Source organism: Alosa pseudoharengus, unplaced genomic scaffold, assembly GCF_046254945.1.
Source record: "Alosa pseudoharengus isolate Yale_2024_CS ecotype anadromous, Long Island Sound unplaced genomic scaffold, YU_APseudo_1.1 YU_APseudo_1.1_scf_6, whole genome shotgun sequence".
Lineage (NCBI taxonomy): Eukaryota > Metazoa > Chordata > Actinopteri > Clupeiformes > Clupeidae > Alosa > Alosa pseudoharengus.
The window spans coordinates 36,562,730-36,579,763 of NW_027468848.1; the positions used below are offsets into that span (position 1 = coordinate 36,562,730).

Here is a 17,034-nt window from a genome sequence, read left to right on the forward strand (position 1 = left end):
GTGCTAGGGTTAGGCTAGGCAAGGCTGCCTTAAAGTCGACGGTGGGGGCCAAAAGACCATCAAGCGCAGTGAAGACTCTCTCTCTCTAGCTGTCTATCTATCTGAATATATAAACACTACTGTCTTATAAACTGACAAACTGTCTATATCATGCATGAGATAAGCAAAGAAGAAAAAAAAATCATTTCATTTCATTTGAACTAGACAAAAGTAAAATTATATCTTAACTGGGGTTTCATATAGGGCAAGACCCTCTCCAAAACATACACACACACCCAGACAAGCTTACCTGCTTTTGAGACTTAACCGTCATTTTCATACTGACTCAAACGCTTCTTAGACTTGAGCTCTTTCAGCCACTGGGGTGAAGCCTCCTCCCTGAAGACATGAATACATGAACACACACACACACACACACACACACAATATTCAGTTAATACACAGGCTTCTGGTTACACATTAGCCATTATGCCCTGAAACACTACATTTAGTTTGAATTCCAAAGCACTATATGGCCCAAATGTCCCCATTCACACGTAATTCTTTTTAAAAGTCTTAAAAGTATTTTTTAAGCACCTCCAGTTAAGCGCTTTTGAGTTACACACATTCACCTATTGGCATTTCTGTCACACCGTCAATGTGTAAGTCGAAATCAAGGCAGCATTATGCAAAGAGGCATTTCAATTGTCTATTTCAAATAGAACCAAACTGATCCAAAACCACATTAATTTAGGCTGTTGAAACGTGGAACATGGACTTTTCATTAACCTTATGAATGTCATTTAAATCCACAAAGAACATAAATTTGTCTTTGATTTTGAAAATGTAAGCAAGGTGAACTGTATATCTAACAACCTACAATAAAATTATGTTTCATCACATAAACAAATAATTAATTTAAAGGAGAATTCCGGTGTGATATTGACCTAAAGTGTATTGAAACATGATACCGAGTGTGAACGTATGTCTCATAGCCCATCTCGGCTTGTCCCCTGCACTCCAAAATCTGGCGCTAGTTAGCCGATGCTACCAACAAGACGATTTATACAGACAGTATCTTCACGAAGTTTAGCGTTTGCAGCCATCTTGAATTCGAGCGACGAGTAAGAATGAACAGGTATGATAAGGGATCAGATTCCAAAAATAATTCAGTGGAAATGCATGGATTCCAGTTTCTTCCAGTAGCAGCAACTGGAATCCATGCATTTCCACTGAATTATTTTTGGAATCTGATCCCTTATCATACCTGTTCATTCTTACTCGTAGCTCGACTTATCGTGACTAAATTCAAGATGGCTGCAAACGCTAAACTTCGTGAAGATACTGTCTGTATAAATTGTCTTGTAAGTAAACTACCAGTGCTTTTTCAAAGTTCTCAATGTCTCGTTTTAAATGTCAGGGCCCTCGGAAGTCTACCAATGAAGTGTTGAGATACATTGAGCCTCGTAAATGGTGTAAAACAGTGATTTATTTGTATGGCTAGCCCGATGCCGAAGCACCACAATTGAAAAAGCTGTTGGTAGCATCGGCTAACTAGCGCCAGATTTTGGAGTGCAGGGGACAAGCCGAGATGGGCTATGAGACATACGTTCACACTCGGTATCATGTTTCAATACACTTTAGGTCAATATCACACCGGAATTCTCCTTTAACCAGATTTCACTTCTGCCTGAAGGTTTGTTTAAGACGTGCTTGAGGAGTGTAGATTCATGATTTAAAATTTCACTTTTGTGAAAGAACATTTTTAAAGACTTAGCTTATGATCACTGTATAGACTAGTATTAAATAAAACAAATAAAAAGAAAAAACACATGGTAATTGACGTTAGCTATGCACATCATTTCTGTTGTGAGGGAGGCAGACGTCAGATTAACTAGAAATATGAAAGCAGCTTCGCATAACATAAATTTGTCTCTTCAATGCTCACAAAACTGACACCTACAGTTTGAGAATATGAACGATTATTGCGGCTCGACAGTAGTGGAGGCGTCTCCACAAGTATATGGATGACTTCGGTAAAGTTGGAATAAAATGGACAGATTTGAATGAAGTGTGACTTCACGTTAAGTTGATGCTGATGCTGCATTGTTGGTAAGCTCCAATATCCAAAGAAGGTGAGAAATCTAGCAGCAACCCTCTATGAACTTGGCAAGCTCTTTTCCATCATTGAGTGATATTGTTCGCAAGGTCATGTGAATCTAACGTTTATTTTTTCTTTTTAATGATGTATCCTCATACCTAAAGTAACTATGGGAAATAGGCCACCTTGTGACGCTGTAATGGGGAATAAAAACATAATGCCAATTTTCGGCACGTTAAGCACTAATTTTGATACTGAAATGTACTGACTTTACATTTTGTAAAGTTCTTTGACCATGTAGGGCCCATGACATGTCTAAAGCGTCACTAGTCAAAAGCTTATTCAAATTTAGTAGGATGTCCAGTCCACATTGGGAGTGTTTTCCTTATCAAACGTTTAGCGCATGGCGCAACAAGATGTTCCTAGGTTTCTTAATCAGTCATGTCATGTCATTGCCTTTAACGGCGCAAAGCGTGACGTCAAAGAATGCATCGGTATTTTGACAGTCAACGCCACATTTGAAGGAGTCTGCTTGCGAGACCGTATGTAACAGTCATTCCACTAAACCATGCTTTACTAAAACCTAGCATAGCCTTTACGCATTTTCACGTCTATTATTTGAACTCATTGGCAAAGTGAAACTAACTTCACCATGGTGTCAGTCAACGACAAGCAACACTTGAACACCCTAATATTTTTCGAATGACTGAATAAAACAAACTTGTCCTTATCCTGCAGAGGAATTGCTTATATCTCATGATGGTGTGTTTTCAGCTGTGATCTCGCCTAATCACTTTTAACCGTCATTACCAATTTGCAAATGCATTGTGAGATGTATTTTGTAATATCTTTATTCTAATTATGTTTCCCATTGTAGCCTAATTGTGTAATTTCTAATGTTTTGCATGGATGTGCGCTGGTGCGCGTTCATGGAGGATAGAAGGAAGATGCATTGTGCACCCACCAATATGACTGCGCTCTTAAAATAACATATAAACAACTCGCCATAGACTTCTGACCAGGTTTCTCTTGGTCAGTGGCGTAATGCGTTTTAGGTGGTGCACAACAGCGTTTTTTAGACAATGCGCTAGGCTAGGCCACTCCCTAGGTTGTTAATTACTACACCCCTGGGGCATTGTTTAAAAAATAGACGTGCAAAATAAGAAAAATAAACTTTGCGCCGGGTGGAAAACGAGTTTTACTCCATGCGCCAGGGTGCAAAATAGGGGCTGTAATCTACATGTAGTTAGAACTAGGCCTACTGCCGACATCAAGCAATATGCTGTTTCACCTTGCAGTGGCGCTCAACCTTAATACAGCCCTCAGAAGTGATTAGTAGAAAAAGTGCACAAGTCAGTGGCAGAATGCGGGTAAGAGTTGCTTGCAGAGAGAAACTCGCAGATTTTGGAGTAGCTTGTCCCAAAGTGCGTAACCTTCATGGCAAGTAAATATCAGACTTAAGTTAAGAGCAGAATGCGCGCAGGGTGAAAAAGTGTTTAGTTGTGCGTTTTCTGTACTTATGTGTGTGTGTGTGTGTGTATGGAGGGTTTACCCATTCTCTTTGCCTGCAGTGGGAGGGGGGAGGACTCGAGAGGCACGCGGCAGGAAGGGTGACTTTGGGGAGCGAGAGAGCTGAGATGGAGACGGAGCAACAGCGCCCTCTGGTGGGCCGTCAGAGTCACCTCTCTTCTTCAGCTGGGCCTGGGAACACAGAATGAAACATTATAAGAACCATCGCTGATCCACATCACACACAGTCATGAGAGATGTGACTGGTAACTTAATGAATAATGAAACAATTGGTAACACTTTACGATAAGTGTACATGAATTATCATGATTTCATGCATGAATTAATTCATGTTTTTGGTATTACTTCATTCCTTCATCTCATGAATCATCAGGAATTGACATGAGTCATTTGTGACCTCATACATGAACAGCACATCACCTAAAGCATTAGGAACGGTGGGCACATCATTATGAATTATGATTTATTAAGAATGATCATGATTATTTATTTTTCTGCCAAAAATGTGGTCATCACTGCTCAAATTCTGATTTGAACACAACTTTGCAGTTCTCTAAACACATGTCATTATTCACCACTTTAGTTGAGGGGTCACCGGTAAGATGAACTGAGAAATTAACCTTAAATTCATGTAATCATGATAATCATGCTTAAGAAATCATAAATCATAATAATGTACCCATCGTGCCTGATGCCTAAGTTGAGGTGTTGTTCATGCAGGAGGTCATGAATAAGCGACTATGAACTCATGTCAACTCCTGATTATTCATAAGATATAAAGGAATGAAGTAATGCGGGAATCATTCATTAATTCATGAATGAATTCATGATAATTCATGTACCCTTACCGGTGTTACCAAATAATTGAATTGAATTGGCTGACATGGATGAAAATTTAATTGACTGACATGGATGAAAAAATTAGGAATTAGATTCACTGGATGATGTCATGGATAAATAATTACATTACCTTGATGTTGTCTTGATGTGGAATGAATACATTAATGAGTAATTAAATAACTGACAATAACAAATACACACTGATATGAGTTGATGAATGAATAATAAGTAAATTTGATTCATTGGCACTCATGCTTTGATGAATGAATGAATGAACAAACATGCCCAGCAGTGTCTCCTCACCTTGAGGGCAGAGGGATCCATGCCTGGGAACAGGGCCACTCTCTGGGGCTGAGAGGAAGAGGAGGAGGAAGAGGGGGCGCCTCGGAGTTTCTCCTCAGAGTCAGAATCCTCCTGCTCACGCAGCTCAACCTTCTTGTCTGCAGGGAGGGGGAGGGGTGGAGGTGAGTGGGAGATGGGGAGGCGGGTATGCTTACTTGTGTACATGCAACAACCCATGTATGTCTGTATGTGTGTGTTTGGGTGTTTGTGTATATAACTGTATGTGCATGTGTGTCTGTATACACTGTAGTGTGTGTTTGGGTGTTTGTGTATATAACTGTATGTGCATGTGTGTCTGTATACACTGTAGTGTGTGTTTGGGTGTTTGTGTATATAACTGTATGTGCATGTGTGTCTGTATACACTGTAGTGTGTGTTTGGGTGTTTGTGTATATAACTGTATGTGCATGTGTGTCTCCGTGTCTGTATGTGTGTGTTTGTGTATATAACTGTATGTGCATCAGAGTTTCCGCTAGAAAAAAATGGTGCCGGTCAAAGTGACCGGCAGAGGTTTCGTTTTCCGGACATTTTGATGATATGCCGGTCAAATATCCTATTATCCCTTCTTAATTAGTCAAATTGAGGAAAACTGGAGACAGGCTATGTAGCTTAAAGCAGTGTTTCTCAAAGTGTGGTCCGGGGACCACTGGTGGTCCGCAAGCTATCCCAAGTGGTCCGCGAGCAGACGTGGTAAAATATAATATAGATGTGTTGTTTGCAATATTGAACCAAATTGTATGTAAATCCAAACAGTTCTGTAACAATGCTTATGTAAGCTACGCCAGTTTAAATGAATCTTCTCACACAATATACTGTAAGCAAGGTGCAAATACAATAAGCAAGGTGGTTCAGTGAGTAGGCCTACTGTGTAATATACTGTTTTTTTAGCTAGGTGGTCCGTGAGGTTGTTTTTATTGGTTAAGTGGTCCTTTGTCTGAAAAAGTTTGAGAAACACTGGCTTAAAGAATGACATAATCAGGCTGTATAGAATGCAACATGTTCATTAGCCAAACTTAAACATGCCTAACAAGATCTAGCCAGTATCTTTTCATGGACAGCAAGAGTCCGCTTCGTTCGTTGTTTTAAAAAGGCTACGTTGTTTGTTGCTGCTACCCACGTTATCTCCAGTGGTGACTGTTTAACTTACACAGATGCGCACACACAAGAATGAGCGCTCACACCACTACCCCCTAATGCTATGCCTCTTTATTTGATAACAATACAATAAGAAATGTTTCCTATTCTGGGAAATGTTTAGTTTCTTTTTCTTTTGGCCGCGGTTCAATGATACCGTTTAATTGTGCCAGAAATTATCCACGGACCAGTAATCGCCTCGTCGAGGAGGCTCTAACCCTGCAGATCATAGACAGAGAACGCATAGGCCTACTGTATGCTTTGGGTAAAGAACACTTTGCATGTCCAGTGTACACGGAGAATGACAGTGTCTTGGAGCGGCCACACCCCCGCAACTCCACTTCCAATGTCACTGATTCCGACAGATACGCCCGACACTTCTACTTTTTCTACCGGACATCTGAGGCTTCAGACGTTACCAATTTATCATCATCCATCGCGTCTGGCCTCTGAAAAAACTTTTAAGGCTAGTCTGCCTGGGCCTGGCCATGTTTGAACCGCCTCACTCATTTGTTCGTTGTTTAACATGGACGTTTTAAGCGTGCGCTTCCTATTTCAAATGCAGCATAGGCTATGCGTGTTTAATAGCTTACTTTTCAAACGGTAAAGCCTGTTCATTTAAAAACATAGCCAGAGGACGTATAATATAGGCTTACATATTAAGGCTTATTCTCAAATTCAGATTGCGTTAGGGGACGGGATTATTAGCCAATTTCAATCGGACAATTTGACCGGAGAGATTTAATTTTGTCCGGCCAATGTCCGGTAATTACCGGACAACGGAAACCCTGATGTGCATGTGTGTCTGTGTCTATATACACTGTAGTGTGTGTTTGGGTGTTTGTGTATATAACTGTATGTGCATGCTTGGGTGTTTGTCTGTCCATTTCTATATAGGTGCATGTGCGTGCCTGTGGAGTCTCTACTGTTCCTCCAGCAGGACCAACAGTGGGGTGTGTGTGTGTGTGTGTGTGTGTGTGTGTGTGTGTGTGTGTGTGTGTGTGTGTGTGTGTGTGTGTGTGTGTGTAGGTTTCATCATGTTACATTTAAGGACTATTAAGACCTTTTTAAGACCATTATGAGTTAAATTCAAGTATGAAAAGTTTAAGGAAAATCCCAAGAACCCATGGAGACCATAGTGTGTGTGTGAGAGCATGGGTGTACCTATGGTGTCTCTGTACTGGTTCTCTGACAGACAGCTGTGTGTGTACGTAAATGCGCGTACATGCATGTGTGTGGGTGTACATACTTTTTTTTTTATTATTTACTTTTTTATTTAGCAGATGCTTTTATCCAAAGTGACAAATATATCATTGGCCCCGGAGCAACTCCGGGTTAAGTGTCTTGCTCAAGGGCACAATGGTGGAAGCCGGTAATTGAACCCACAACTTTTCAGCCTAGCCCAGCTCCTTGGTCACTACACTACCACGTACCTGTGGTGTCTTTGTACTGGTTTTCTGGAAGGGCAGACAGCAGTGCGCTGTGGCGGGCGGCTCTAGAGGGAGGGGCTCTCCTGTTGCGTTTCTTACTCAGCTGCACTCTGGAACGCAGGGCGCTGGAGTCCAGCAGAGACATGGACGACTGCACACACACACACACACACACACACACACACACACACACACACACACACACACACACACACACACACACACACACACACACACACACACACACACACACACACACACACACACACACACACACACACACACACACACACACACACACACGTTACATGTCTACCCTTTTAAACAGCATACATTCATGGCCCTAAAGTGATGTAGCACATTGTTACATACAATTGTTACTTACATACAGGCTTATACATTTCTTAATGTGCTTGCGACATTTGTTTAACAATACACAATGGAAAGGGAGGAGACAGCCTAGTTTCAGTGACATTGTAAATAATCGTGATGTCGTGGTGGAGGTAACAGCTATAAATGAACAATTTATTGTCTTATATCCACTAATTAGACACTGCTGTTGTGATGAAGAGGACAGGTCACTCTGTTAGCAAACAGATTCTCGTTTGGGACAAACCTCAGGGAAGGGGAGGGGCTCTGCAGGCTCCTCTGGGGAGGGGGTGGAGCCATCTGGAGTGTCTGTGGGCGTAGACTGTTCCCCTGGAGTGTGTGGCGGTGTGGGTTTCCGTGGTGATGGAGTGAGGATGCCGTCTGAGGATGGGGTGGCTGGAGTAAGGCTGAGGAGACCAAAGAGGAAGAGGACACACTTCAGACATCTCTCTCTTGTGTGTGTGTGTGTGTGTGTGTGTGTGTGTGTGTGTGTGCGTGTGCGTGTGCGTGTGTGTTCTGAGAAGGTTCAATTTCCACCATTCAATACATCATTTACAATTCTAAAATGGATAGTTCTGGTCCTTAATTATGATTGGCTAAATCACATTCGATGCCATGATATAAAACCCAGCACAATCCTTCATGTTCACCGCATTTCATTCTATAATACTGTGCTACCACAAATTGACACAAGCGTTACAGAGTTGCTGCGTCTCAACGTTGCTTGGCAACCATTCTGATAGAAGAAATATATTTCCTGGCAGAAGAATGATTATCTGAATCGATGAATTTCTCGTTGCTGTGCCGTTATTTTATGAAATCTTGTCAGGTAGTCCTTAGGTTCCAGTGATTTTAGAATAGCTAAGAGGGGTTTTAGGTACTCGGCTGCATGTTGTGCCTAACAATGGCCCTTAGATTTTCTAAAATCACTGGAACCAGTACAGCCTCTCGGGACTAATTGCTTAATTCCATAATAAAACCAGATAAGTGCAGTAGAATGGCATTGAGCTATTGGTGTAATTCTGGCTGCAACCACAGGGTGTCATCCCAGGCCAGTGGAAGGGATTGGAAGGATCGATCACTGGAAGAATCACTGATGACTTGATGACTATGTGTATTTGTGCATCACACAATACATATTCTACACAGATAAACCCATGCAGTTATCTTAAGAATAATCTATTCAGATTTAATCAGTCCACTTCCAGTTTCAGTTGTCTTTGCCTTCTCAGTGTCTCTAACCAGAGACACCGAGCCAGACCAAGAAAGCAGCCAGACTAACAGATACCATGTCTTAGCTGAATTACTGAATTGTGGAGCATAATGGCTGCCGTGCATCACCCAGGTGGGTGCTACATATTGATGGTGGTTAGTGAGGTTCCTCTTTCCCTGTGAAGCACTTTGAGTGTTGAGCAAAGTGCTACATACATGTAACATGTTGTTGCTGTTCTAGAGTTCCTGCCAGTTCTGCAGCTATTTCCCCTTGCTCACTCTCACCTCTGTGCTCTGACTACATGTCTTCTTCATTTCCATCCTTCAACAGTCCTGATTTCTTTATCACAGCCCCATATGTTCAGATCAAAGTCCATGTTTTTAACACTCCCCATGTTGAGCTTTGTGGGTCCTGCCTGTACACCATGATGTCCCTGCCCTGCCCTTTGGCTGATGGAGGTGCAGCACTCACAGTCTCTGCTCAGAGGTCAGTGTTGGACAGAGCCATCCTTCAGGGCAAACACACACGCAAACACACACACACACACACACACACACACACACACACACACACACACACACACACACACACACACACACACACACACACACACACACACACACACACACACACACACACACACACACACACACACACACACACACACACACACACACACAGGGACTATTGATCCCTTCAGGGGTTGAGTTTCAGAGATGGTTCTCTATGTCTGGTCTCCGAGAGTGAGTCAGCATCACCCAGAGTCTTCAGCAGTTTGTGTGTGTGTCCGTGTGTCCGTGTGTGTGTGTGTGTGTGTGTGTGTGTGTGCACATATGCCTACAATTTGTTGTAAGGTGGTGCTTTCGCCAGGCTGACAAAAGGCTGACACAGTTTACATCAACATCCTCTCTTAAGGGAATGGATGTGTGAGCAAGTTGAATCACCAGAAAGAACTGATCGGGCATTTTTGCTACAGTTACAAAATTAAATATAATCTGGGGAAGGGAGGCAAGCAATGGATGTGTGTGTGTGTGTGTGTATGGGGAAAGAGGGGTAGGGGTGGAAGAGAAAGAGAGAGAGAGACAGAAAGAGACATAAAGAGGAGACAAAGAGAGAGAGAGAGAGAGAGAGAGAGAGAGAGAGAGAGAGGAGGGGGGGTCTAAATGGCTGAGAGGGGGCTGGGCTTAGTGTTGAGCACCTGTCGTCCGTGCGCAGTCCCGTCTCCCAGGTGCCGTACTGGCTGTCTGTCTCCTGCACCAGGGTGTCTGTGTCCTTTGGCTCCTGCTCACCGCTCACACACTGCTTCAGCTGCTCCTGCAGGGACACACAGAGGGGAGGAGAGAGAGATCAACACTGGGTTAAACGATAGGGAGGGAGGGAGGGAGGGAGAGAGGGGGGGGGGAGAGAGAGAGGGAGAGAGAGAGAGAGATCAACACTGGGTTAATCGACAGACAGACAGACAGACAGACAGACAGACAGACAGACAGACAGACAGACAGACAGACAGACAGACAGACAGACAGACAGACAGACAGACAGACAGACAGACAGACAGACAGATAGATAGATAGATAGATAGATAGATAGATAGAGAGAGAGATTTAGATAGAGATTTAGATAGATAGAGAGACAGACAGATAGATATAGATTTAGATATATAGAGACAGACAGATAGATATAGATTTAGATAGATAGATAGATAGATAGATAGATAGAGAGAGAGAGAGATAGACAGATATATACAGTAGATAGATAGCTAGATAGATAGATGTGTTTAGGGCAGTGTTTCTCAAACTGGGGCGCGAACTGACGTGAAAAACAGCCTAGGCCCAGGTAGCACCCGATGCGCAATGGACGCACTGTGTTATTCATAGGGAAGCGCTCGTGTCAAGGCAGCTTAGTTAGTCCCGACCTGAATGAGATTTTGAACGAGGTTGTGTGAGTGGTGAATTTCATCAAGACCCGGCCCTTAAAAGCGCGTCTATTTTTTTTTATATTCACTTTGCGAGGAGATGGGAGCTGACCAAAAGGCTGTAGGCCTAGCACTACTGTTTCACAGCGAGGCAAGATGGCTTTCCCGAGGTGAAGTGCTATCGCGCGTGTTTGAGCTCCGAGTCGCCTCTTCTTGGAGGAAGAGCGCATGTTTGAATCTGCAAGCACGTTCACTAATGAACATTTCTTGACGAAGCTGGCCTATCTTAGCGATATATTTGGAAAGCTCAATGAGTTAAATCTCCAGTTACAAGGCAAAGAGAAGCACCTACCTTACAGATAAGATTACTGCATTCACCAAAAAACTTGAGGTAGGCTATGGGACTAGCGCCTCGATCGCAACAGTATTATGCCTTTGAGAATCTGAGTGAAATTGCTGAAACGTCTGATTTGGGAGCCACTCTTGTGAGCCCATGTATTAAACAGTAGGCCTACATCACATCCCTGCAAAGTTTATTTCCAAAAATATTTCCCAACCAGCAGTGCTCAGTATGACTGGATTATGGATCCATTTAATGCAGCATGTTGGTATTTCATTGAATATATTGTAGCCTACAATGCTGTAAAATATTGGCCTATGCTTCCTAATATGTTGCTGGAAAACAGAAATATGTGTGTTTAATTTACAATGGCACATTATGTATTTATTTATTATTATATCTGCAGCACCAGCTGATTTTAACTCTGCTGAAGAGGATATATTTAGAACTTGTCATTATTTCAATAAATTTGACAATTTTAAGCTTGACCTACCACTTTCTTAGAGCGATGAGGGACAGGTGGGGCTCGAAAATGCCCCCTTGATCAAAGTGGGTAATGAAAGAAAAAGTTTGAGAACCACTGGTTTAGGGTGTAAAGTTTGGTTTCATAACCAGATGTTTCCATGGCCAAGAATATTCATAAGTCATGTTTTATTTTATTGTGCATTTCAAGTAATACATTTGCAGTTGTGTTGTTTTGTTTAGAACAAAAACAAATCAAATAAACCCAACTGCTTTTCCACTGATATTACCTGGAACACAAATATATAGTAATGAAAGTACAGCTATAATTCAGCACTTTTGCAAACTTTCAAATTCTCAGACTTAAAACACAAGACTGGGTTGGAAAGTGAGGTAGTAATGGGGGGGTGGGGGTGGGGCAGAAGAACACTGGGTTTATCAAGTGTAAAGGCCCCTGGCAAAACACTTGAGGAACTGAGATGCAACATAATACTGTTAATGGTGCAAGATACTGAATGGTATAGGTAGGAGCTGGGTTAGCATGCAGTGGCCTGGAAAGTCAGCTTCAATTCCCAGCTGCCACAGCTGTGCCCCTGAGCAGGGCACTTAACCACAATTTGCTCACAGGAGCCTGGCCCTGCAATTAATTGGCGTATGTAAAAGTGTTACAAATAAATTAAGATAATTGTAGTACCACTTCTAGCCAGTAGGTGGAGGTAGACGTAAATGTTGGGAAATAATTTGTAATTCAAGATGCTTGACTCATAACAGATGACATCACCGCGTCACACCTCCTCAACCCTCTCTCTCTCTCTTTCACACACACGCACACGCGCACACACACACACACACGCACGCACGCACGCACGCACGCACGCACACAACATACTCAAGAGGGAAACAGGCAAATAACACCATCTTGTCTACCACAGAGCCACTCAACAGAACTTGACTGATACAGTCTCACAACTGACTTACAATCGCAGCCAACTTTCTGTGTTTGAATCTCCCTCCAAACGCCTACCCATCACTCTCTTACTCACAGGCATAAACAATCACACAAAACAGTCAAGAGTAAGAATGCTCAAGACCTAAATTACTGAACAGCTAAAAACTGTAAATGCAGTAAAAGCAGGTATTTTGTGTGTGTGTGTGTGTGTGTGTGTGTGTGTGTGTGTGCCTGCGTGTCCGAGAGAGAGAAAGACAGTGGGGGTGGGTGCTGAACTGTCTGTCGCTGGTCAGCTGTAAAAAAGAAGGTAATGTGATCATCTCAGCTCATGGAGGGAGCATCACAAAAACAGAGAATAGGAGTGTTATGTGTGTGTCAGGGAGAGGTGAGAGACTGGTGTGTGTGTGTGTTTTCAACCGTGTCGCTTTTAATGAGGGCAGTACAGAGGGTGCAGTGTCCTGTACATGTGTACAGACGTACAGACACACACACACCTCTCATTCTTTCACACATGCAGCAAAACAAACAAACAATAAAACGCTCCTTGTGTGTGTGAGAAGACGGTTCATCAGATGAAGTGTATGTCATGATTGTGACTGCAAAAACAACAGTCCAGGATGCCATTCATCATCACTGCCTTCCCTGCTAGGAAGACTCTCTCTCTCTGTGTGTGTGTGTGTGTGTGTGTGTGTGTGTGTGTGTGTGTGTGTGTGTGTGTGTGTGTGTGTGTGTGTGTGTGTGTGTGTGTGTGTGTGTGTGTGTGTGTGTGTGTGTGTGTGTGTGTGTGTGTGTGTGTGTGCATTCTTCTCTAGATTGAGGACCAGAGCAAGACTGAACGTCACTCACACATACACAGGCGTTACACACCCTCCAGATATGTAAAGCATGCACCTTGTATACATATTGGAAACCTATTTGAGATGTGCAAAAGATTGCCAGTGACTTTGGAAATCGAGAGCCTACACATACACACTCCACTGAGAGCTAGGACAGACTAACACAAATTAGATTTGAGTATTAAATTGACACAAGAATATACTCAATAGATAGTAATGGGGAAAAGTTTATTAGTTTCTGAATGAATATTCCTCATATATTTAAAGCTTCCTTAAGAGGAACGTGCTGTAGAGTGGCCCGCTCCTTGAACAATCGCTTATGTGAACTGAGTGTGCATCAGCAGGACACACACACACACGTGCGCGCGCGCACACACACACACACACACGCACACGCACACGCACACGCACACGCACACGCACACACACACGCACACACACAGGCCAAATATACACATAGACTGAAGGTGAGGTCAGACTCCCATTGCCTTGGGGCTTACTGTATATCGACGGTATTCGGGCGTAGCCACCTTGCCGAACAATGTACCATTCTTTATACCAAGGCTCAGTGCCCTATTAAAAACAAATAACAACAGCCTTATCATAGCAGGAGGGACTGCTTGCTCAAGCACTGCCAATCTCTTGTCAAGTGCTCTACAGACCTTTTCCATGAAAGAATGAGGAAAGTATAGTGTGTGTGTGAGAGTGAGAGAGAAAGAGAGAGTGAGAGAGAGAGAACAAATATCAGCTCACTCCATTCGTTCCTCGTCCGTCAGGGACAGGAAGGGTGCGCCAGGGGGAAATGACTGAACAATGGACGGATGAAAGGAAGGGAGGAGAGAGGGAGGGAGGGAGGGAGGGAGGGTGTCGGAAGAAACCAGGGTTCTGACACATCAATACACCGTCAAACTGCTTACGATGGGTCTGTGCAATTTTTAGTGCGAAGGTGTGTGTGTGTGTGTGTGTGTATGCGTGTCTGTATGTAGAGAGAGTCTCATCAGATATGATGCAGTAACAGCAAGTCAAAGCTTTTTTTCCCCCACAGGATCTACACTTTCACATTGGCTGGGAAGAGCTCTTCTATTCCTCTCTAACCTCAACACAAACCCATGAGCAAGAGAGATGGAAAATAGACATGGGTGGGGGGTGGTGGAAAAAAAAAGAAGTTGAGGGAATACGATCACATTTTCTGTGGTAAGATTGCTTATGCAACTAAATGTCAGCAATGCTCACTGAGGTGAAGCGCAGTGCAGAAAACAGGCCTGAAATGCCACCTGACGGCCTTACAGCATCTCTCTCTCCAGCTCTGTGATCTTCTGCTCCCCCTGTTAAAACATTTAGGATCTGAGGACCTGCCAAAAATAAGGACACAAAACAACTTCATCCCAAAATGTGCAGATGCACACGCACACAGGCCTAGCCACTCCCCTTACCACATCAATATTTCATATCCAGCTAACTGATATGGCAAACTTTCTCCTCTTCCCCTCGACAGAGTTAAAGGTTTTGTAATCATAATCCCTCATATAACAACTAAAGTACATATAATAAAATGTACTTATGTACTAATGAAACGTATAAAACGATGCTCATGGTAATGGCACTGGACCCAAGGGCAGTTTGCACTGTGCGTGGTGTCTTCTCAAACACTTACAGGCTAAAGTTAAAAACACACTATTTTGCAGGGCAGTTCTGACTTCCTGCCACAGGACTGATTGGTGGATATGTCTCTGATGTCACCTGGGAGGAGACAGGAGTTCTGACACGAGATGTCATCTACGGAGTTAGCACAGAGGTTAGGGAAAAGTGAAGGAGGTCAACATGGCTAGGGTTCCTCCTGTACTGATGATATGGCAAGGCCATGGCAAAACTGAAAACACCTATACATACTGTAGACACCTACAAGGTGAAAGTGTACTAGCCTATTGTAAGGGATGCAGATTTCTGCAGTTTCAGACCACTCCATGTAAATTGTGTTATTGTCTGCACATAAGTCACACACACACACTTTGATTCTGATACTCGCACACATTCATATACAGCACACACACACATATGCAACATGAATGATGATGAATGATGAAATATACATGCATACACATTAGGGGTGTAACGGTTCATGTATTCGTATTGAACCGAAACGGTACGGGCGTCACGGTTCGGTGCATGAATTTACACGGAGAATACACGGTATAAAAATACATAAAACTCGTGTGCGGATTAATTAATGTCATGCGCAATTACTGTTAAGCAGCGAGAGTTACGGGAGTTCTTTAGCGACACCTAATGCTAATCTGTAGCCTCGCCTTAGCTCTGATTGGCGCCTATGTTTTTTTTTTGTCAGGTCGTCGGTCGAGTCCGTCAGTCATTAGCAGCACTAACGTTAGACCCACAAGAGTTAGAGGATCCGCTGGTCTCTTTAAGAGCGCAAGTTTGAAAACTTCAGTTACAGTAACGTTAGTACAGGCGAAAGAGTGGTGGATAAGATGAAACTGTTTGTCGGCGTTGTTCAGCAGTTGTTGGGTATGTGAGTGGAAAAAATGCTACTCGAAGCCATCACCCAGATGATGTAGGCTACCGATCACTGAAACGAGGGGAAAAAACTTCCCCTGCGCTTCAGCAGCCTTTGGATACACATACAAATAGGGCCAAAACCTATGGCTTAAATTAAATGATTTCGTAATGACAGAAAGCTATGTAAATCGCGTGGTAATTGCCTTTATGTTGGGGTAACTTGTAACTTCTCACATGAGGTTCTGGTAGTGTTAAGTGCATAGACAGTAAAATAAAGTGACAACGCTAACCAGGCTAATAAACAAACCATGCTACGGTGAGTTAACGTTTAAGGGCAAAGTCACGTGACTTCTAGTTGTAGTCTGTTTATGAAATGAAAGGAGCAATTTCGTTTTTTTAAAAAAGTCAAAATAGTGTGATATTTTCACAATTAGTAGGTTAGATTATTACTTTACACACAATAAAAAAAATATTGAGGCAAATTGTAGACCCTTCCATATACAACTAAACACAGATGTTGAAGGTCTTGCTTAATTTTTCTATGTAATTTGCACTTTCAGAAATAAGAGATGCTGTAGGCCTATTTTCAGTTTTAGAGCTGATTGTCTTATTTTGTTTACAAGTTACAGATGGAGTCTGGGTACTTATTGTACTGTTTAGCCTACATCTTACACACTTCAGGCTGTTGCAGATAACTCAGGGAAGATACTGTATGACACTAGGTGGTACAGCCTGAGACATGCACAAAAAAAATGCTTTCTGCATTTTTGTTTTGCTTTCCCCTCCATTGTACCGAACTCGTACCGAACCGTGATGTCCGAACCGAGGTATGAACCGAACCGTGACTTCTGTGTACCGTTACACCTCTAATACACATTCACAGGTACAGAGTCACTCACACACAGTTTGGAGCCTCCTACACTCTCATGCGTGGAGGACACCAGCAGTGTATCAAGGGCCATTTTTAGACCTATCTGGGGCAAGTTCCTCCCACCCACAGTGAAGGCTGAGAACACAGTCAACATAAGGGAAAGTGCACACACACGCACACACACACACACACGCACGCACACACACACACAC

The 17,034-nt window shown here is 42.9% G+C and overlaps 1 protein-coding gene across 4 annotated transcripts in view; it reads right to left on the reverse strand.

Annotated features, from left to right (window-relative positions):
• The window catches only part of LOC143105492 (uncharacterized), a 57,361-nt gene that overhangs the window by 1,019 nt on the left and 39,308 nt on the right, over positions 1–17,034 (reverse strand). For all 4 annotated transcript variants that reach the window (XM_076269451.1, XM_076269450.1, XM_076269452.1 and 1 more), the window contains exons 7-12: positions 10,137–10,252; positions 7,973–8,132; positions 7,360–7,507; positions 4,754–4,890; positions 3,633–3,781; positions 290–378 (exon numbers count right to left, since the gene is read on the reverse strand). In XM_076269451.1, the coding sequence (XP_076125566.1) occupies positions 303–378; positions 3,633–3,781; positions 4,754–4,890; positions 7,360–7,507; positions 7,973–8,132; positions 10,137–10,252 (786 nt within the window). In that variant the 3' untranslated portion in view covers positions 290–302. The remainder of the gene's footprint in view (positions 1–289; positions 379–3,632; positions 3,782–4,753; positions 4,891–7,359; positions 7,508–7,972; positions 8,133–10,136; positions 10,253–17,034) is intronic.